Genomic DNA, 21,753 nt, shown 5'->3' with positions numbered 1-21,753 from the left:
GTCACCCGCCCTCCACTCCCTTAGAGCTCAGGGTTTCAATTTCTCTTTTGGCCTTGCTATGGACCTTAGGTTGGTCGCCCTGGTTGGTCAAGGGGCCTGGTAGGAATTTTTCCATTTGGCATTAGGCTTTGTGTTTTTTTCGCCTACCTCGTAGCAACCGTCACAACTTTCGTGGTATTGGTGGGTAGGTTAGGCATTGGAATATGTTGTGGTGTGTGGAAGGGCTAGGTGTGGCCATCGCCTACGCCTTCAATTTTTGGGTATTCCGTTAAAGGAATCAGTCGGTCGTGGATCCTGTCTGATGCCTGTGTGGCGGGGGGCCATGGCACGACCCTCGGTGACATCAGGGGAGAGCTAATAGTTGGATTAGCATCAACGGGCTCCACCTACTGGTGAATAAACCCCCTTTTAGACTCACCCCTCTCTGAGTGGCTGGAGTCAAGTCACATGATCCAGTGCCTAAGCCAATACCTTTTCACTTGCTGTAATTAATAAAGTTGTGGCCTTTTCTTGCCATTCACCTTATATTACGTGTCCTCGTGTCTTCATTTCACTATGTGGGGATCGGGTCCTCAAACCACAAATCTCTTGCACAAGGTTACACAGTCTTTTCCACAAGGTCTCAAGATGTGTGCCTGCAAAAAGCATTGCACAATTTCTCCTGCTGTTACCCAATTAACCCATCCTAGGCACTTTGTAATTTGCACAGTGTTACGTAATATCTTCCACCAACTCTTGCAGAACTGTTCATGTGTCACCAGGGGTGCCAACTTAAATAAAATATTGTGGGAGCCTAGGTATGCCCCACCCTGCATAATCGATCACATGATGCAATGCACACACACTGTTTGAATGGAAATGCCCATCGTCTTTGTGGGGGCCCAGCCCCCTCAAATATTGTGGGGACCAAAGCCTCCACGACCCCTAGGAGTTGGCTCCTATGTATGACACTGCCAGATTTTCTTCTGTTAGCACATCTCTTGATCCACCCCAATATAATCAGAATTAGAATAATAGAACCGTAGAATCATAGAGTTGGAAGTGACCACAAGGGCCATCGAGTCCAACCCCCTGCCAAGCAGGAAACACCATCAGAGCACTCCTGACATATGGTTGTCAAGCCTCTGCTTAAAGACCTCCAAAGAAGGAGACTCCACCACACTCCTTGGCAGCAAATTCCACTGTCGAACAGCTCTTACTGTCAGGAAGTTCTTCCTAATGTTTAGGTGGAATCTTTTTTCTTGTACTTTGGAACCATTGCTCCGTGTCCGCTTCTCTGGAGCAGCAGAAAACAACCTTTCTCCCTCCTCTATGTGACATCCTTTTATATATTTGAACATGACTATCATATCACCCCTTAACCTCCTCTTCTCCAGGCTAAACATGCCCAGCTCCCTTAGCCGTTCCTCATAAGGCATCGTTTCCAGGCCTTTGACCATTTTGGTTGCCCTCCTCTGGACACGTTCCAGTTTGTCAGTGTCCTTCTTGAACTGTGGTGCCCAGAACTGGACACAGTACTCCAGGTGAGGTCTGACCAGAGCAGAATACAGTGGCACTATTACTTCCCTTGATCTAGATGCTATACTCCTATTGATGCAGCCCAGAATTGCATAGGCTTTTTTAGCTGCCGCGTCACACTGTTGGCTCATGTCAAGTTTGTGGTCAACCAAGAAGAAGAAGAAGAAGAAGAGTTTGGATTTGATATCCCGCCTTTCACTCCCTTTAAGGAGTCTCAAAGCGGCTAACATTCTCCTTTCCCTTCCTCCCCCACAACAAACACTCTGTGAGGTGAGTGGGGCTGAGAGACTTCAAAGAAGTGTGACTGGCCCAAGGTCACCCAGCAGCTGCATGTGGAGGAGCGGGGACACGAACCCGGTTCCCCAGATTAGGAGACTACCGCTCTTAACCACTACACCACACTAGCTCTCAAGACTCCTAGATCCTTTTCACATGTACTGCTCTCAAGCCAGGTGTCATTATTATTATTCGAATTATTATTTCTTCCTATATGTTGCTGAGGATGTTGCGAGGGGAGACCTAAACCCAATAAATTAATGAATGTCAGAATCAATATTTGGAGTATTGAAGGGAAGATTCCAGGCCAATGGAAAAATACAGGTTAAGTTTCCTTTCCAAGCCAGGGCCTCACCTGGGATGGAGGTGTTAACATGACAAAAGGTGTTGACGTGTTGACAATGCATATTGCACATTAGAGAGGAATCTTGGGGCCTCGGCAGACATGGGTTGCCAAGGTGACAGGGAGGGGGCAAGCTGTACACAGAGTGAATATACACAATCTTCCATGCGGACATTTCCCTATGCCAATATACAAGGCCCATTCACAGTAAGTAACCAATGTCAGTACTGTATTTGCTCATATTCATTCTTCCCATTGTTTCTACTATTCCTCTCTAGTATCTACTGTCTCCCTCACTGCGGAATTTGAAAGTTTCTTGGGAGAGATACCGAGGCGGGGGGGGGGGGTTGGGTTCTTTTGCTTACACTATTAAGTTCACAATGCTGCTGCTACTGGAGTTGAGACCTTTGAGTAGGGTCTGATTTTAAATATTTAAATATTTAAATATTTCCTTTTTGTGACAATATTGAAGTAAACATGTTGCTCTACTGTATTATCTTTTTGTTGTGCAATCTTCCAGATCTCTTTCTCTACTTTTTTCTTTCTAGAAAGAGGAAATACTTTATCACCTGGAAAAGCAATGTTAAGAGATCAAAAATAGAGAACAGCAAGTAAGTGTGAACAAAATATATTATTGTAAACAGTTTGTGAAACTAAGGCAACCCTTTTTAGGGAAGTTTTTAATGTTTGATGTTTTATCACTTATTATTATTATTATTTATTGTATCGGGCTGCTCCAGCTCGCTACCTGGCGGATATCCACTACGTGGAATACCGCAGACTATTTACTGCGGCTAGGCTGAATGTTCTTGACTCGGCGGTTCTGAAGGGAAGATATGGAGGAGTCCCATATGACCAGAGATTATGCCATTGTGCGTTGGGTGAGGTAGAATCCACAGAGCACTCCATACTTACCCCAGCTCAGTCCCCGACAAAGAGGAAAGCAGACAGCATATCTGCTAAATAAGTCTTCTGGGAAAACAACTTTGTCAGTGGCTAAATTCCTTTTCCTGGCACTCAAGTGTCAGAAACGTATAACTGAATGCTTTGATGTGGGTTATCTGTGAGAGGTTTAGTACTGTGGCCCTACCTTATTTATGTACCCCTATGATGTTTTAGTTTATAATTCTGTATTGTGTTTTATCTCTGACTATCGGTCGAATAAAGGAAATTGATTGATTATTATTTATTGATATTCTGTTGGGAGCTGCCCAGAGTGGCTGGGGAAACCCAGCCAAATGGGCAGAGTAGAAATAAATTATTATTATTATTATTATTATTATTATTATTATTATTATTACCTATCATTTCTGAAATATAGTTAGCAAATTAGCTGTGCAGTGGTTTTCATTTTCTATTGCTATATTAGGTAAGTCAGAAGTTCAGATTTTTACAAGGTGTGTAGTGGCCCATTATGGTTTACAGTGGTGGGATAGGAACAGAGAAGTGTACATTACACCCCTGATGGATGTAGTTAGATGGATTTTCTTAGTGTGCCCTTGGAATAATGGGTGAGACTTGTCTCGTCCATGAATCATAAACAGATGCATCTGATTGTGGCTGTGGCCACTGAAGCAGAGTCAGATGAAACTGTATGGCTCTGAATCCTATCCTCAATAGGGCTGTGGCTGCCAGTGACTGCAGCCATTTTTCTGAGTTCCTCAGAACCTTCTTGAAATATACTCTGAGTCAAGAGTGGATTTCATGCTCTTTATTCAGCTCATAGTGGTGAGGAGGGAATGGAAGTCCCCTCAAAGTATCTGCTTTAAATACATTATTTACACAATGGGCTGCACGTGATTGGCTAATTCCGGAATTCTCCTGTAGGCCAATCAGGTTGTGGATTCACTTCTATCTGGAGCTGGATTGGGTGGCTCCTGCCAACCAATCAGACTGCTGCATTCTGAATCCTATTGTTCTAGGACCAATCAGACTGCTGCATTCTGAATCCTATTGTTCTAGGACCAATCAGACTGCTGCATTTTGGATCCTATTCTTCTAGGACCAATCAGACTGCTGCAGTTTGGATCCTGTTCAACTCAGTACATAACACCTCTTTGTGATTTCAAATACAGAAACTTTTTATTAACTGGTGTCATTCCCCAGCCATACAGAAATAATGAAGAAATGGAAGGAAATAGTTAAAGGATTAAAAGTAACATTGAGAAAATGAACAGGGTCTACCTAAATAGGATGGCATATATAGTCAGAGATATAAATTCCAAATTCCAAAAAGGGGGATTCTATAAAGGTTATATTAGTGTGTGTGTGTGTGTGTTTTTCTATGCACACCTTCATTCATTCATCCACTGCACAGACACAATTTTGGAGAATTTCCATGGTATCCTTATTATGTCACTTAACATTTATTACTGTGAACTGAGAATCTATATGGGTTTTATACTTAGAACTGGTTTTCTTTTTGGCAGAATGCTGTTGTATAAACGTTTGTTTCTGGCTGATGAGATATTACAAAAATGCTTGCTTTATATTCAAGCATTGTGTGAGGACGTGAGTAACACCGAGAAGCACAAATTGTCAGAAGATAAAACTATCAATTTCATAAAGGTGAGAGGAAAATATTTTCAATGGATAGAAAAGTGTAGGAAAAAATATTTCCATAACTTTAAATATAATTACTTGTACAGAAATATTTACTGTGGAAGCCAATGAAAATCTGGAAGCCAATTAAAATGTAATATAAATAAAATGAATGCATTAATGTACGGTTTCCATTTCTCAAGATTTCATCTGATAAATGATGAGGGCATTATGAACTATCAGTGTGAGAAACAAGAGAATCAGATCAAATGTATTAGTTTGGTTCTGGTTTATGTTCAGTTTTAACTAAAGTTCTGGTTTAGGTCTGGTTCAGGTTCAAGGTCATTAAGTCTAGGATTTGGCTTGTAACAACTGAAACAATTACATCAGTTCAGTTTCACAGTATGTTGCATATATGATAAAGTGATTAATATCATGGTGATCTATGTAATTCCTAATACATTATTTTTAAATATAAAATATTTATTTATTGAAAGATTTAAATGTGTTTTTTCTTTTTACAATAAATGACTCCATACCTGCTTTCCTGCTTCCCAGTGATATTTTGGTGATTCACAGACATGTAATATTAAGCCAATTTTGCAGACAGCAGCTTTCGTTAATCAACACTTAATTACATGTGTTGACAGTGCCTTGACAGATGCAAATAACCAGCCACGACACTCCCCTGGAAGTCTGATAATTAATTCAATTCTCATGCTCTGTATATTTATTGCTATGTTTTGTGGTGCATTATTGTGGGAAGTTAAGCAGAGAACAGCTGGTTTAAAAAAAGGAGTGCTATCAAAGTTGATTGCGGTGTTTACATTAAGATGAACAGAATTTCACAGATTTTAAACTATTCTTTTTTGCATTTTAGTGCTGATGCTATGACATTTCTTGCTTTTGCCCTTAAGGAATAATGAGGTGGTTCAATGGACACAGGATCTTGCATTACTTTTAGGGTATTTTTGGTTATTCTATATATATCCCCCCCCCTTTTTTTTTAGATAGACATATCCCACACATACACTTTGGATGAATTTTGTGAGGAACAATACAAACAAAGTCAACGGGCACTCACTCAGCTACAAGATTTTAAGGATAAAGTAATCAAAGTAATCCGGACCTCTTTCTTAAAGGCAAGTTCTCTTTTTTGTACTTTAATTCTAAATATTTTAATTATTGTATATCACTTCATATATATTTATTTTTTTTCTCTAACAGCAAGAAAAAGGGTGTGCTTTTGGAGTTTCTTTGTATTTTTCAAGTCTTAATGTGTATTTTATTCATTTTTTAAGTGAATGACTGCTCCCCACATCAAATGGGGGGGCCTTTTGCATGGTTGCACACAGCCCCCTGGCTCCCAGTGCAGCTTCTGGTAGTTTGGGCTGGCTTCATCCTCCCCTGGAGGTCTCTACCTACCTCAGCCAATCGTCCAATCCTGCCTGGGGAGGCATTGCCAGGGGATCGGCCAGGTAAGGGGAGGGACCGCCCTGCTCACACAACAGAAGGTGAATCTTACCTGCGAAGCTTCAGTTGGCTCCAGAGCTTCTCCCACCCTGCCCTCCCTCAGTTAAATCTTCTTTTGCAGGTTAACCACTTCTCCACAGCTTCTCCCACCCTGCCCTCCCTCAGTTAAATCTTCTTTTGCAGGTTAACCACTTCTCAACAGGTACTACACAGCAGCAGGTGCTGCTACATCAGGGTCGCTGTTGAAGGGCCGGAAAGGAATTTTCCTGCATTGGGAGGTTTTGCCCTTCCGGTAGCAAAACGTCACAACTTTGGCAGTTTCAGGCCTTGGGCGGAATCCTTTAGTCTATCTTCCTAAAGGGGGGGGGGCGTGAAGCGGTGACCCCCCCCTTGCGGCGGTGATCCCAGGGTTCCCCGTTAAAGGGGTTTTGAGTGGGGAGGCATTGGCCATATGCCTAGAGGTTTTCATTGCTCTCCCCTACAACGGCGGCGAAACGGGGGGCAGGCTCTCTGCTTGAACATATGTTCTCCAGAGCCAGCCCAATCCCCACACGCTCTGGATAACTGTGATGTCTCCCAGATCCCCGGCTGGAGACTGGGAAGGATAAACACCCAATGCCTGAGCCAAGGGCTCCCTACACCTGAAACTTAATAAAGTTGTGGCCAATTTTAATCCCATAGCACGTTGTCTTGAGTCATCATTCCACTCGGGGGTCGTCTGGGGTTGGGGGGACTCCGACTGTCCACGCAAATGGAATTGTTAGATGGAGAAAGTCTGTAGTTTAGTGGCAAAGTACATGCTGTGCTTTTAAAAGGGCCCCAGAGTCAATACCAGGCATCACTAGATAGAGAACTGCTGCCAGCCAGTGTAGATAATACTGAGTAAATGTATCAATGGTAAGGTATTTAACTCCTCTTTATGGGAGGGAGTCGCCTCAGCCTCCTTAAATGAAATAGAAGTGTACTGAAAAAAATCATTCTTAATCCAGAAGACTTGAACAATTAAATGCTAGTGGGAAATGGGCAAGGTGCTCAAGTTATCATCGGCATTCTTGGAGAATGCTGATTTTCTTATTACAATTGGTGCTGAGCTCTGACCTTTTAATCTTTTTAAACATGTTAATATTATTTGACTATCTGTTCATTTTAGTTCCCGTTTCATTCTGTTGATGAATACTTTAGCTTGCATGGTGAGTTTTTGAAATTCGTGATTGAGCTAAATGGTTCTTAAAGCAGCATCTTATTTTATTATGAACCCTGTGTATTTTGATTGTAAACTGATGTTTTAATTGGTTTTGTTTTAATTTATGCCACGCAGAAGCTTTTGTATGAAGCGACCAATCTAACAATTATACATAATGAGAAGACCAGACGTTCACCAGATAAAAACTGATTTTTATTACCAGAGAAAATTCTTTCATTGGAAGCAATCCTAAATTACTAGTAGCTTAGAACAAGTATTGCAAATATTTTATCTTATAAAAAGGTTATTCAGTATATAGTAATTATTTTTTCCAAATTATTTTTTCCAAAATGTTATAGATAGCTGAAATGAAGGGAGCAGAAAAGCTTTTTCTGCATTTGCCAGATGATGCCAGAAAAAAATCAAAACACTTTGAGATAGCTGGATGGCGGCACATAATGGAAGACTTTTCTAGGTTTCTTCAGCTTGTTGACCGAATGTTTCAAGAACTGCTTCGAAAATTGGTTCACAATGCTTTAAACCTTCTTTTGGAGATATTTGAAGGCTCTAATAATATGACAGTTTCAAAACTGAAGACAAATGAGGACCTTATATGGTATTTTCGCCTGTTTATGATGAAAACACTTGTCCAAAATGTTTTGCTTTATTGTATTGTTCATAAGATTCCTTTGTCATTTTCTTTTATGATTAAGCATAGGTACCTGTTTTGAAAGATTATGAAAAAGAATTTCTCGGAGCAAATGCTTGTTGTCAAATAACTGTTATAATAAACACCAATTATATAGTTAACAAATAGTTAAATAATCTTTCTGATATATTTAATATGTAGTTTAATGTTTTAAGGCAGTTACCAATATCATTCTGTATCTACTACCCTGAGCTCTTTGGGAAAAGGCAGGATAAAAGTGTGTGCAATTACTTAGTAGAAATAGTTTGTCCTATATCTGTTCAAAAATAATTGAGGGTTTTTTTCCCATATATGCAGGGCATATAAAAAAACAATTGAGAGAGCAAATAGCTTATCGAATACTGAGAATAGACATCAACAGATGTTTCAAGCCAATTATTTTGAGATACCGCAGGCATCATCACGCCATTCAGAGAAGCCTGAGCCACAAGTAGAAATCATTACTGTTAGTGATATAGGCAAGGTAAATTGTTTTCAATGAAAATCTCTTAATCTAACCCTTATGAAGGACTGAATGTAGCTACAAGATAATGCATGATTGCATTCTGCTAGATTTTTTATTCATTTATATCTCACTTTGTTTGATTGTTAATTCATTCATGCTCCACTTTTCAAAATAAAATCATCCTAATATAGCTTATTTCAATAGAAATTAAAGCAAACTTAATAAATGAGTTTTAGGTTCACGTTTCTCATAGTCTCTCCATGCCTCATGACACGCTATTTGGAAGCTATAGGCAGTTTCTTCCTAGGTTTTTTTTAATGCTTAAGGTATAATAAAATTAAGATTTTTTTCCCATGTTATATCTCATTAAGTTCTAAGCACAAGGGTTTCTTTTGAAATAGAATCACAGTGGTAAGAAATTAAGAAGCTTAATTTCAGAATGTTAGTAACAACAAGAACAACAATAATAATATAGAATGGATTTTTGTTGTTGTTATTATGAATCACCTTTTACATGTCTCAAAGTGATTTACAAACATATCATGAAAACTTTATAAAACAGTATGAAAACAACTGGTTAGGTTAAAGAACAATAGCAAATGAGCAAATGAGCAGAGATTCTTTCATCCAGCTGAAAAAAACATGTCAAAATAAAAAATGTTTTCCATTGTTTCTGGGAAATACATATATTGAGTACCTGTCATAATGAAACATAGATGCCACACTGAAAACTCTGTTACGAGTTGTTAATGCGGAGCAGGCTGCTGATATTTTGGGGACTTTAGGAAGAAACTCCTGCAGAATGCAGTGACCTATTGGATATATAAGAGATAATAATAATAATAATAATAATAATAATAATAATTATTATTATTATTTTTATTTATACCCCGCCCTCCCCAGCCAAGGCTGGGCTCAGAGCGGCTTACAAGTAATAATAAAAACAAGTTAAATGATTACAACTTAAAAACAAAATTAAAAAATACAACATTAAAATACTGAAACATTAAAATATTAAAATGTAGCCTCATCTCAGAAGGAGAAGGAAAAGAAAAAAGAAAGAGAGGGAGGGAGGGAATCAAACTGGCTCCAAGCCAAAGGCCAGGCGGAACAACTCTGTCTTACAGGCCCTGCGGAAAGAAATCAGATCCTGCAGGGCCCTGGTCTCGTGAGGCAGAGCGTTCCATCAGACCGGAGCCAGAGTTGAAAAGGCCCTGGCTCTGGTTGAAGCCAATCTAACTTCCTTAGGGCCCGGGACCACAAGGGTGTTGCTATTTATGGACCTTGAGGCTCTCCGTGGGGCATACCGGGAGAGGCGGTCCCGTAGGTACGAGGATCCTAGGCCGTGAAGGGCTTTAAAGGTCAAAAGCAGCACCTTAAATCTGATCCTGTACTCCACCGGGAGCAAGTGCAGCTTGAAAAGCACTGGGTGAATATGCTCCCATGGCAGGGACCCTGTGAGGAGCCTCGCTGCAGCATTCTGCACCCGCTGGAGTTTCTGGGACAGCTTCAAGGGCAGCCCCGCGTAGAGCAAATTACAGTAGTCAAGCCTGGAGGTGACCGTCACATGGATCACTGTGGCCAGGTCGGGGTGGGAAAGGTAGGGGACCAACTGCTTGATGCGGTGAAAGTGGAAAAATGTTGCCTTGGCTGTTGCTGTAACTTGCGCCTCCATGGAAAGGGAAGCGTCAAGGATTACACCCAAACTCTTAACGGAAGGCAATGGCACTAATTGGGCCCCCACAAGAGAAGGGAGTTGGTCCCTCATCCCCATGCCATCCCGACCCAGCCATAGGACCTCTGTCTTCGAAGGATTTAGTTTCAATCGGCTCCCACGAAACCATCCAGCCACAGCTTCCAAGCATCTGGTCAGTGTGTTCGGGGCCAAGTCGGTGTGGCCATCCATCAGCAGATAGAGCTGAGTGTCATCAGCATATTGGTGACAGCCCATCCCAAAGCTCCGGATAATCTGGGCAAGGGGCCGCATAAAGATGTTAAAAAGCATTGGGGAGAGGATTGCGCCCTGCGGCACTCCACAGACCATATAAGAGATAAGGTGATCTCTCAAGTAACTGGGTCTTTCAGTATATAGGGCTTTAGAAATTAGTCCCAAAAAGTATTTTCTGTGAACCGCCCTGAGACCTCCAGGTATAGGGCATTGTGTAAATTCAATTAATAATATTAATAATATTAATAATATTAATAATAATAATAATAATAATAATAATAATAATAATAATAATTTGAAGCTGGCCTGAGAGAAGATCTGCCACCAGTGTGAATCCTACAGAGTGTTGTGTCCTAGTAGTAGTTTGACCCCACAAGCAACCTAGCTGCCAAGTTCTGCACTAACTGTAGTCTCTGGACCTACCTCAACAGTAACCCCTCATATTCAAGCAAGAATAAACAGATTTATAATATATTAATGCTGTGGATTATACAATTTTGTTCCTTATTAATATATTATTTTTCTGAATATTATTTCTATTTTATAATTAAATACTTTTTAAATAATATTTTTCACATAATTTTTCATACTTTGCAGATTTTCCATTTGCATTTAAATGATTGAAAACTTAATAAAAATGTAAGCCATTTTTGTTTTTCTTATACAAATTTAGATACTGGAAGATGTGAAAAGGCAACTGAGAGGAGAGGAAGAATATGTGCCAATATTTAAAATAAATATAGAGCTTAGAATTCCTTATGAAAAGGAACTTTGTCGAAAATACATCCAGGAGGAGGATGATGATTATCTCTCAGAAAGCTCATTAGTACCTTTCAATGAAACATTGGAAGATGAAGATTTGAAACAATTATCTCCAAGTGACAGACAAAGCAAACATGAAGGATCGGAAAATTTTGTGCTACTACAGTCAAATGCATCCAGCGATGAAAAAAACATTTTGAGTAAGAGTAACCTGAGTTCTTTGAGATTACAATTTTGAGTCTTTGAGTCTGTGCATGAGCACAGATGCGCAACTCAGAGTCATACCATCTCTCAAAGATCTAACTGTTGAGTCAGTGGACTTAGCCATGCTTCCTCTTGTCCTACTGCTTTCCCCATGGGGAAAACCACTCTTTAGTGTTCAATTGGAACAAACTGCTCTTTGAGTTTTATCCAGATTGATGTTTGCTCCAATGTAGCACCGAAGAGCATGGGAAATGATCAGGGCAAGGAAAACATCTTCTTGGACCTGTGCTTTCTAGACATCGGACAAGCAGAAATGTGGACGGGCCCAGTGACAAGTGACATTAGCTCTGCAGCTATCACACCATGTTTATGTAGGAGATGGATAGAGGATTAAATCTGTAGATTACAATTTAAACCTATCCCACATGTGTGGGAAATACAGGTTGTAAGGCTGTGAAGCCTTTAGCAGAGTAAAACAAATAGGCCTGTTCTTATGTTGCAGTCTTCTGCAGCTTTCTAGGAAGAGGCACATGGAGAAATTCCCAGGTACGTTTCTGCAGGAAGAGGCAGGTATTGCAGCCCTGAGCTGCATAAAACTTTATAGGTCAAAAGCAGCACTTCAAATTGAGCCCAGAAATTAATTGGAAGCCACTGTAGTTGTGCCAGAATTGACATTATCTGCTCAGATTGTCTTGCCCCAGTCAGAAAGCTGGTTATTGGATTCTGCACTAGCTGCAGTTTCTCAACCATCTTCAAAAGTAGTACCTGCCACATCCCATAATGTATGGTTGTGTCAACATTTTCCTTTATGTTGGTATCAGCAACCTTTGGATTCTCCTCACTTTAGTGGCTATATGAACTTCACTATTATTATTTAGATCTGAACAATGCCTTCAGGTTGGGTAAAAGGCATGGGAGGATGGGATATTTAGCTTGTATTCCCCCCCCCTCTTTTTTTTAGATGTAACACAAAGTACTTTTTTCATATAAAACTCAATAACATAAATAAATGAATGAATGCATAGCACATTGCACCATTCTAACCTAGATGTTACAAGAATGTTGACAACAGAAGTTAGGCTACCCCTGTCCAGATAGGGTTGCAGTTGGGTCACCAGCCAAAGTGGATGCAAGGCGCACTGCACCGCTGAGGCCACTTGTGCCTCAAGAAAAAGTAACAAACCCAAAAGTGCCTCCAAGCTGTGCACTTGCTCCTTCAGGACAGGGTGAATCCTGCCTGTCCAATGTAGGATGCTACCCACTAACAGCTGCTCATTATCTGGATTATGTTTCAGTTTATTGGCTTTCACCTGATCCATTACAGGAGCCAGGCACTGGCATAGCATATCCACTGCCACTCTTGCCATTGTAAATGAGAAATAGAGCTGTGGATCACCCCAGTTAGCAGTTTCATGCAGATGTTAAATAGCACAGGGGTTATAAATAACCTCAGTGGCACCCCACATTGGAGGCTCCATGGGGCCAAACATCCCCCTAGCACCTTCTGCTGGAAATAGCCATCCAAGTATTATTATAAATTATTATTAAGTAGTACTGGAACTACCACAAAGTGGAACTGCTCACCCCCAACCTGGACAGTGATCCCAGAAACAAGGATGCCAAGTTGAATAAAATATTGGGGGGCGGGCAGAGGTAAGTCCCACACTGCATAATCAATCACATGATGTGGCACGCACAAACCATTGGAATGGCAATGCCTCAGATATATTATCATCATCAATCTTTATTACGGTCCCGAGACCCAACAAATCGTTACAAATCAATACACAATCCATACAGCCTACCTCCAGGTTAAACAAGCATTTTGTTTAGAATATAGGGCTCATTTGTTCTTGCAACCACCAATAAAAACTTTGCCACTGCTAACGTTCTAGCATTTGTCCGGTCTTTCAGTAGGAACCTGACATAGTGAGCCTCTGATTTTCCCGGGAAAGGTACCAGCAAGGGTAGTATCAGTTCAGCCCTGGCCTGCTCATATTTTGCACAATGCAACAAAATGTGTTTTATGGAATTGATGTCTTGAGCACACAAGCAAAGTCTGTCCTGGTAGGGAACTCCTCTCAACCTGCCATCCAACACTGCAGAGGGAAAGACATTTAGTCTGGCTTTGGTGAAAAATATATATATTATTAGGATGGGGCTGAAGGGACCTTGGCTCCTAGGGGTTGACTCCTATGTCCAGAAATATACAAAAGAGTTCAAAAGAACCAAGATAGCTATTGCTATTTGGGTGGGATTCTGTTTCATACTGGCAAATTATGGTTGACCAGACTTTTTGCGATAAGAAAGGTGATGGGGAAATGTACTGGAAATTGTTGGACAGTGCTTGTTTTGACACTTCCCTGAAAACCAAATCAATGTTCATTAGATAGCTAACACCATCTAATTTCCCTGCAAACAAATCAAGATCAATGCTCAATGAGCAAGTCACCTGGAAGCACCTGGGGGCACACTCCCCCATCTCTCCTAACAAAGGTCATCATACAGGATGGACCAAGCCGGTTTTTATTGCAAAGCTGTTATTAAACTCCAATTTAAATGGATCCAAATAACATGTTTTGAAATGATTGTTTTAAGAATTCAGTAGAAAATGTTTCCTTTTAGGAAAGTGATGACATTCAAAGATTGATATTTTCAATGGCTTAATTTTTTTTCAAGTGTTTGCTTTTCTTTCTGGATTAGGTAGAACACACTCTTTTAAATCCAATGTGGAACCACTGAAATATAAAAGGTATGTCTAATCATAGGAGTCTTGTTTTACAGATCATATATTGTGCTGACTCTGCAGAAGGGATCCATATTTATTTTAGTGGTTTTACAATTTGAGATGGTTGCTGGTGACCTGAGTGGGTTGGGGTAATGTCTCTCATCACATGATGGATGCGGGAGAGCAAAGAACTCTGGGAGGCAGGCATAGTCCCCTCAGTTTTTTCTCTCATATTGTTTTTGTCCTGGCTCTCCCTGATCTCTTATTTCAGCTAAGTTTTCCTATTTTCAGGTATTCTTTGCTTACTTATTTTTCTGATGGTTGGATGCTATTAACCCACCTGATCAGAACTCCATAAAACCCTTTCGGAATATCGGAGAAGGGCTCTTCTTGAACAATATGGGATGGGGTACGGGGGATGCTGTGAGGAAAGGAGAAAACAGAGAGCTTTTTTCCTATGAACTTCCTTAATATTATTTGTATTAGAATCCAGTACTAATATTAGGTGACTCTTTCTCTTGCACACACACCCTGATAGGCCTACACTTTAGATTTTAAGCTCTTTGCTGTTTTATATTTAACATTTTCTGAAGACCTTTTGCCAATAAAGAGGAAATTCATTGTTTTCTTATCTAGCTCTCCAGCATTCGCTACAGATTTTTATCTAGCTCCTAATAGAAGAGAGTTTTCAATGCAGTTCCAAGGAATTGTGGATGCACTAGAAAACATTATTGGTAAGTAATCTCACTCAAACAATGCAGTGCTATGTATAATTTTTACTATTTAATTAACATATAGTTTGCACTGATGAAGCAGAGAAAAGGAATAAACTGCCTGTTCTCACAGTGAAGGAATGTAGGAAGTGGGGTTCCCCACACATCTCTATTGGGACCAGTGCTTTTCTTAGCTTGTTCATAAGTTACTGGAGATAAGAGTGAGTAGTGAGGTCCAGTTTCCTGATGACACCACATTGTTGAGGATGGTAAAGACAAAAAGCAATTGCAAGAAGCCGCAAAAGGATGTCTTCAAACTTGGTGAAATTAAAATTTTATTTTTTATTTAAAATAGTTATATCTCTCTCTCCCTGTTTCATAAGAGTTTATTAAAATAATCTGAATTGATATTTCTGTTACTGTTGCAAAGTGTTTCTGTTGTTAGCCCAAGTTTCAAATATAGATTAATCTGTGGGGGGTGGGGTTGCTGATTTATATTTATTAAGAATTCATACTCCATGTCCAGGGCTAGTTTCTGAGTTTATAAATACTATTGTATTATCTCTTATTAGATCAAGTTCTGCCATTTTCTCAAGATGCCCAGCTGTCGATCTTCACAACTCAATCTTTACATAAAATAATGCAACCTTCTATGGATCCTGAACCAGGACAGCATTTATCAACATGGCCAAACTGTGATCTCATTCTAGGAACAGATCCAGATTATCGAAGCAAAGTATGTTTTTTATGTTCCAGGGGATAGTGTGTAAAGACAAAATCACATATAATCAGAACAAACCTGGAACTACCCCTGTGTGACCATCCCTGCTTTTCTGAAGCTGGTGTGCCAAGCAGGGCTTGCTGCCCATGGAAGGCAGAGAGCATTTAAGCTCTCAGCTTTGCTTACTGGGCTCTGGGAAGGTTGCATAGGATCCTCCCAGAGCCTGTGTGAAGCCTTCCTAGAGCCTGGTAAAGAAAGTGGAGCGCTTAAAAGCCCTTTGCGTGGTCAGGTGGAGACACGCCCCCCCCCCCCCGACCCCAGGAGCCACCTGGGTGAAATGAATGATGCATGACAACGTGTTGTGGGGTTAAAATTGGCCACAACTTTATTTAAACTTTCAGATGTAGGAAGACCTTGCCTTAGGCATTGGGCGTTTATCCTTCCCAGTCCCCAGCCAGGGATCTGAGGCACATCAGGGTTAACAGACCTGTCTGGGGAGTGGGCTGGCTTTGGAAGACATATGTTTAAGCAGAGAGCCTGCCCCCATTTTGCTGCAACATGGGAGTGCACTGACAACCTTTCAGCGTATGGCCAGTGACTCCCTTCAACACAGCCCCTTTATCGGAGAACCCTGGGATCGCTGCCACGGGGGGGGGGGGGGCGTGTGTCACCGCTTCACGCCCCGCCCCCATTTAGGGAAGATAACAGGGGTCAGCAAACTTTTTCAGCAGGGGGCCGGTCCACTGTCCCTTAGACCTTGTGAGGGGCTGGACTATATTTTTTTGGGGGGGGGATGAACTAATTCCTATGCCCCACAAATAACCTAGAGATGCATTTTAAATAAAAGCACACAATCTACTCATGTAAAAACATCAGGCAGGCCCCACAAATAACTCAGAGATGCATTTTAAATAAAAGGACACATTCTACTCATGTAAAAACATGCTGATTCCCGTACCATCCGCAGGCCGGATTTCGAAGGTGATTGGGCCGGATCTGGCCCCGGGCCTTAGTTTGCCTACCCATGGGCTAAAGGATTCTGCCCAAGGCCTAAAATTGTAGGCTCCACCCCCTTACATATGCAAAGAGCAGACCGGAGTGAAGACTACCCCTTCTTGGTCTGTTCTTCTGGCTCCTCCGCCTGTCACAATTGGTGTTCATTCTGAACTGAAGTTTGGCGGGAACCTCAAGGGCTGTGACGTGGGGAGGTGAACCAGGAGCATTCTGCCCGGAGGATAGGGGGTGCTGTGTGCAGCCACGCAGAAGGCACCCTCTGGTTGATGGGGAGACCAGTCATTTTGTACCAGGCAAACTGGTTGCGGGCGCAGTAAGCCAGAGGCCATTCTTGCTGTGTAAACAGCAAGAATGACATCAGAACATCTTGGGATTCAAATGTCCACAACTTTATTGATCACAGATGTTTTTAGAGTAACAAGTTTTTGTTATAAGAAAAATGAAAAGAGTAGGTTTTGACGTGGAGAAATTTTCTCCAGCTTTGCTAAAGGACTAATGTCCAAACACCAGAGTGCTTTCTTAGATAGTGAGGTGAGGTTGCTGGAGACAATGACAAAAGGGAAAATGTGTAATTTCTTTAGTTGTTCTTCTTGAAACTGATTTATGTAGCTTGCAGAGGGCGCTGTTTTAATCTCATAGTGCATATTCCTGCAGCCTTAATCCTGACTCCTGAATACAGCAAGCAGTTAGGAGCTCAAGTAGGGCAAATGTGTCCTATTCTTACCCTTCTCCTACAATCTCATACTCAGTTGCTTTCAATGTTATGTAACTCATGGAGGTCAGATCTGTTTAACCTGCTTGGGGCATTGCTTTCTTTTTATCTTAATCTAAAAACGAATATTTCCCTGTACACCTGGCAGAATTCCCCCAGTACCCAGAAACTACATCATATTGCCAGCTCCATTTTCCTGCTTCAATTCTAGACATGATATGGCATTAGAAGAATTAATATGATATTGCCACAAATCCAGCCCACATATGTCTTATTCTGACAGCTGACAAATATATTGGTATTTGGTGAATATAAAGCCAATTTGCAACTAGTAATGCAAATAAATATGCACAAAAAATCAAATGGGGTTTGATTTTCTACTAGTCACTCAGAGGACCTGGTTTCCAAAATGTTCCAGTAGCAATAGATGATCCATTTTATTGGATTATGTGTGCACTAGCTAAAATACAGTTAAATACAGATTTGCAACCATGCTGTTTCAGTTATGTATTACTAACTGGCTGTGTTTAAATGATTTAGCACTGAGTATGAGCTTCAATGAGCCCAAGGAAGGCATTGGGCTCACATACTCTCTCTTTTCCTCAAGCAGCAAGGAGGAGGACTTTACCAGAGTTTAGCTAGTTTTAAGGAATCTCAGAATAACATTACATTCGAATTAGCTACCTGGGCTTTCTTGATCATTTCAGTATCATTTCTGCATCACTAAAACACTTTGGCTTAGAATAATGTGCCTTTGACTTCTAAGTTTATCATCTGTTTCCTGTTTTACTCTGCAGATTCTGAACCTTCTATCACTTCAAAGTAGTTCACTGGGCCGAGTAGAATCTTACAGCAGAAACTTTTTAAATTATTGCAATATGGTTGATAAAGCAAAAAATACAACTGACGCTATATTTTCACTAAATAGAGAAATGTCTACAGCAGAGTTCAGAAACATTCTGGAAAACTATACCGTTGATATAAAGGAGATTGTATGTATGGTTACTGAAAAGAACATCTGTATGTTTAAGGTCCAGAGTTTCAACTTTCAAAAGGATTGCCTCCCATTTTTTGAAGCTCTCATTAGTATAATTCTTAGCTGCTTTTATGAAGTAATGGATGCAAAGAATGTACATCTTGTAGAAGTAAGTATTTCAGTTTTTCATTCAAGAAATGAATTTTAGGATAAATGCCTTATATGAATTTTAGGATAAATGCCTTATATGAAAAAAAAATCCACTGCCACCAGTGCAAAACAAAATTTTGCAAAATAGCTATGCCAGTCATAGAAAAGACTGTTTGTTTTAGTAGATGCCTTGATTTATATTTAGTATTTGAAATTGCTTGTGTTTCTGTGCTTTTGTCATGGCCTTCAGCTAGCACAATAAACATACTGAACTCAGTAATACCTAGCAGGTTGGTGAGATTCAGCAACTTGTTGCAGCAGGCTAAAGTGGAAAGGTGAGAATAAAAAGGAAAGTATTAACAGCTAGTCAGAAGTCTAGTAACGATATAGAGCTAGTGCACAAAGTACTACTGCTCAGTATGCTGAGAAGACAATTATGTCATAGTCAGATCCATTACTTTTGAGAGCTCAATTCCCTGTCCTTTATGCCCCAATTGAGACTGTCGACTTCTTAGATAGATCTATACCTAAACACTCATATGAATGAATGAATGAATGAACGAATGAACGAATGAACAAACGAACGAACGAATATTCTGCAGCCTATTGGCTTCCAGAACCATTTGAGACAGAACACCTTAATGATTAGTTGTATTTTAACATTTTAATTTAATTTATTTAATGTAGTTTATGTTCTAGCAGTGTACATTGCCTTGATTTTTCATGATATAATGGTTATATAAATGCTTCAATAGATAAATATACTGTCTGCTACCAGGAAAGTGTCTTTGGATTTGCTTGTTGCAAATCCCTTTCCTTTCTTGAAGCACTCACCCCCTACTCACAAACCTCTGGGTCCTGCCCCATAGTGAGAACCACTGTTCTGGAGAATATCTTTTTTATATTGGTGGGGGGTATATATATTGTTACATGCCACGCCAATCTCTGTCAAGTGGTAGCAATATTCAAGGGGGTACAGACACTCACCCAGGGTCATTTTTCTGTAGTGAATTCAGGGCATGGAGAAGGCTGTAGCGTTTTAAGATATAGGGCTTATTTTACACCTATATACACCTGGATCTACATGGAGAGGAAGAGAGTCCACACCATTACATTTCCAGAGTGTCTCTCCTTGTTTCTCTCATACCTTCAGGCAGCTTGAGTGCAGAGTAGCCAGCCATGCTTCCCAATCTCTGGGTTGCAGCTTCTCCAGTCAGCAGCCAAGATGGTTTTGCCCACTTCCTCCTTTTTCTTCCCAGCAGTCTAACAATATACCGTATTTTTTGCACCATAACACTCACTTTTTTCCTCCTAGAAAGTAAGGGGAAATGTCTGTGCGTGTTATGGAGGAAATGCCTACGGGTGGCATGTCTACGGATTTTCCTCCTATAAAAACTACGTGCGTATTATGGTCGGGTGCGTGTTATAGAGCGAAAAATACGGTATTCAAATGTTTTATTAATATGTCATTGCATTTAGGTCATCAGGACAGCAGTTGCAAAGCTGAGCAAAGAACTACTGACGGTGGATGGATTCATTGAACATTTGCTATATCTCCAACAAATTTCTGAAGAACTACCAAAAATAAAGGTTCAGTATAACAGTCTTTCTGAGCTCTACTTTATTGCAAAAGACTATGACATCTTTCTTCCACTTCAGCAACTTGCTCTCTATCAGACTGTTGTGCGAACACTCCAGAATCTTCAGTCAACTATCCTCATTTGTGAAAAAATGAAGGATGATTATGTTATAAAGTTCAATGAAGGATTGGCAGAATATATTGACAATCTTCAGGCTGAACTGAGGGAATACAAAAACAAAGTAAGTTACTAGTGAAATATCATTTTTACCTTGTTTATAGTTGCAGAGGAATGAGACCAAAGCATAGGAGCACTTAATTTCCCTGTTAGCTTTGACTGCATTTTTGTTTTCGGAGGTAGGTGTTGGTAAAATGAGAAACTAATTAAATTAGACCGTGCCCGATGTAAAATATATTAAGTCAAACAGAGACGTGATGGAGAAGAATCTTTGGAAGTGGACCTGCCTCTAGCAAATGGTAATCTGGAAGCTGTATGATGGACAGCTGCTTTAATTATACTTCAAAATTTTCAAAGTTCTCCCAAACCAGACTTAGAAACAAGCTTCAGCAGCTCATTAGAATCCAACTCAAAACCAAGGTGAACCTCCAATTTGGCTAAGATTTTTATCCAAGATGTATGAAAATTCCTGGCTGCCCCCTCTCCACCGCATTCTTGGGATTGCTTTATCATTTATTTTGTGTTTTAGGTACGAAACCCTGTCCTTCTCCTCAGTGAAACCTTGCCTAAGATGGCTAATGAGATTATTGAAAGCCTAATAGAAGAAGCAGCTGATATTAGTGAGAAAATAATGAACTATGCAAATTACCAGACTGTTTTTGACAGTTCAGTTAGTGAGATGAAATCTGCTTCCTTGGAAAAGATGTCACATGGAGCTCAGTCTGGAGACTGTCAGAGGGCAACTGTTGAGCTCTCTGAAATTGAAAGTGATCTAGTATTGCGTAAATTGTTGTGGGATTCAAGGCAGGAATGGGCTAGGCTTTTCTTTAAGTGGAAACATATGATTTTCTGGAACCTTGATGTGGATTTAATTCAAAGAGATGTTAACAGATTCATGCAGATTGTACAGATTCTGGAAAAAGGTAAGAAAAAATATATAATTGCAGTAGTTATGAATTAATTGAAATAAAAATGGTTTCTTTAGATATTAAAAACTTGGTTTTGAAATGGAATAATGACAACTTTGGCTTTAGTTCGGCTATGGAGGTTTATCAACAAAAGGCTAAATTGCCCAGTGTTTTCACTGTGTTAGATTATTTTAACATGAGATAGATAATGATGACATAGCAGTGTTCTGAACAAAGAGAACAAATCATATTGTGCTTGCTCAAATGTCTCCCTTGGTCAGTTCATTGTGCCAAACTTCAGACTGCTTTTTAAAGGAATGATTATTTGTGAGAGAGATAAACCTAACTGTATGTACTTCTTGATTGTCGTGACTATATCAAATATTAGTAATAATGATAATAATAATAATACCTTTATTGTCATTGTACAACCTGTGTACAATGAAATTAAACGAGCCTCCCCCCCAAACACTCAGGCTCGTTGCACTCTGTGTGCTTATCAAACAACACACCACCTCGCAAGTCAATTGCGCTATGTTATTTTCCATTCAACAGCCTAACAGCCCACAGAGAGAAGCTATTTTTTAGCCTGTTGGTACGGCTGATTATACTTCTATATCTCCTGCCCGAGGCTAGAAGATTAAAGAGGTGATGGCTGGGGTGTGAGTCATC

General features: G+C 40.2%; 1 protein-coding gene across 12 annotated transcripts in view; it reads left to right on the top strand.

Moving 5' to 3' along the window:
* Positions 1 to 21,753, top strand: part of DNAH14 (dynein axonemal heavy chain 14) — a 137,439-nt gene that overhangs the window by 17,806 nt on the left and 97,880 nt on the right. For 11 of the 12 annotated variants that reach the window (XR_014155488.1, XR_014155489.1, XM_081857761.1 and 8 more), the window contains exons 9-20: positions 2,686 to 2,748; positions 4,567 to 4,705; positions 5,689 to 5,820; positions 7,694 to 7,950; positions 8,341 to 8,506; positions 11,110 to 11,398; positions 14,106 to 14,154; positions 14,767 to 14,864; positions 15,416 to 15,579; positions 18,088 to 18,435; positions 19,896 to 20,237; positions 20,703 to 21,096. Coding sequence is in view for 10 of the 12 variants with exons in the window: in XM_081857761.1 (XP_081713887.1) it covers positions 2,686 to 2,748; positions 4,567 to 4,705; positions 5,689 to 5,820; positions 7,694 to 7,950; positions 8,341 to 8,506; positions 11,110 to 11,398; positions 14,106 to 14,154; positions 14,767 to 14,864; positions 15,416 to 15,579; positions 18,088 to 18,435; positions 19,896 to 20,237; positions 20,703 to 21,096 (2,441 nt within the window). In the remaining 2 variants the exon portion in view is untranslated. Of the gene's footprint in view, positions 1 to 2,685; positions 2,749 to 4,566; positions 4,706 to 5,688; positions 5,825 to 7,693; positions 7,951 to 8,340; positions 8,507 to 11,109; positions 11,399 to 14,105; positions 14,155 to 14,766; positions 14,865 to 15,415; positions 15,580 to 18,087; positions 18,436 to 19,895; positions 20,238 to 20,702; positions 21,097 to 21,753 lie in introns of all 12 variants that reach the window. The other variant, XM_081857763.1, reaches the window with a different exon arrangement.

This window comes from Podarcis erhardii, assembly GCF_964252035.2.
Source record: "Podarcis erhardii genome assembly, chromosome: 3".
NCBI lineage: Eukaryota > Metazoa > Chordata > Lepidosauria > Squamata > Lacertidae > Podarcis > Podarcis erhardii.
The sequence above is the reverse complement of the archived record's forward strand: the minus strand, read 5'-3'. Positions and strand labels throughout refer to the sequence as shown.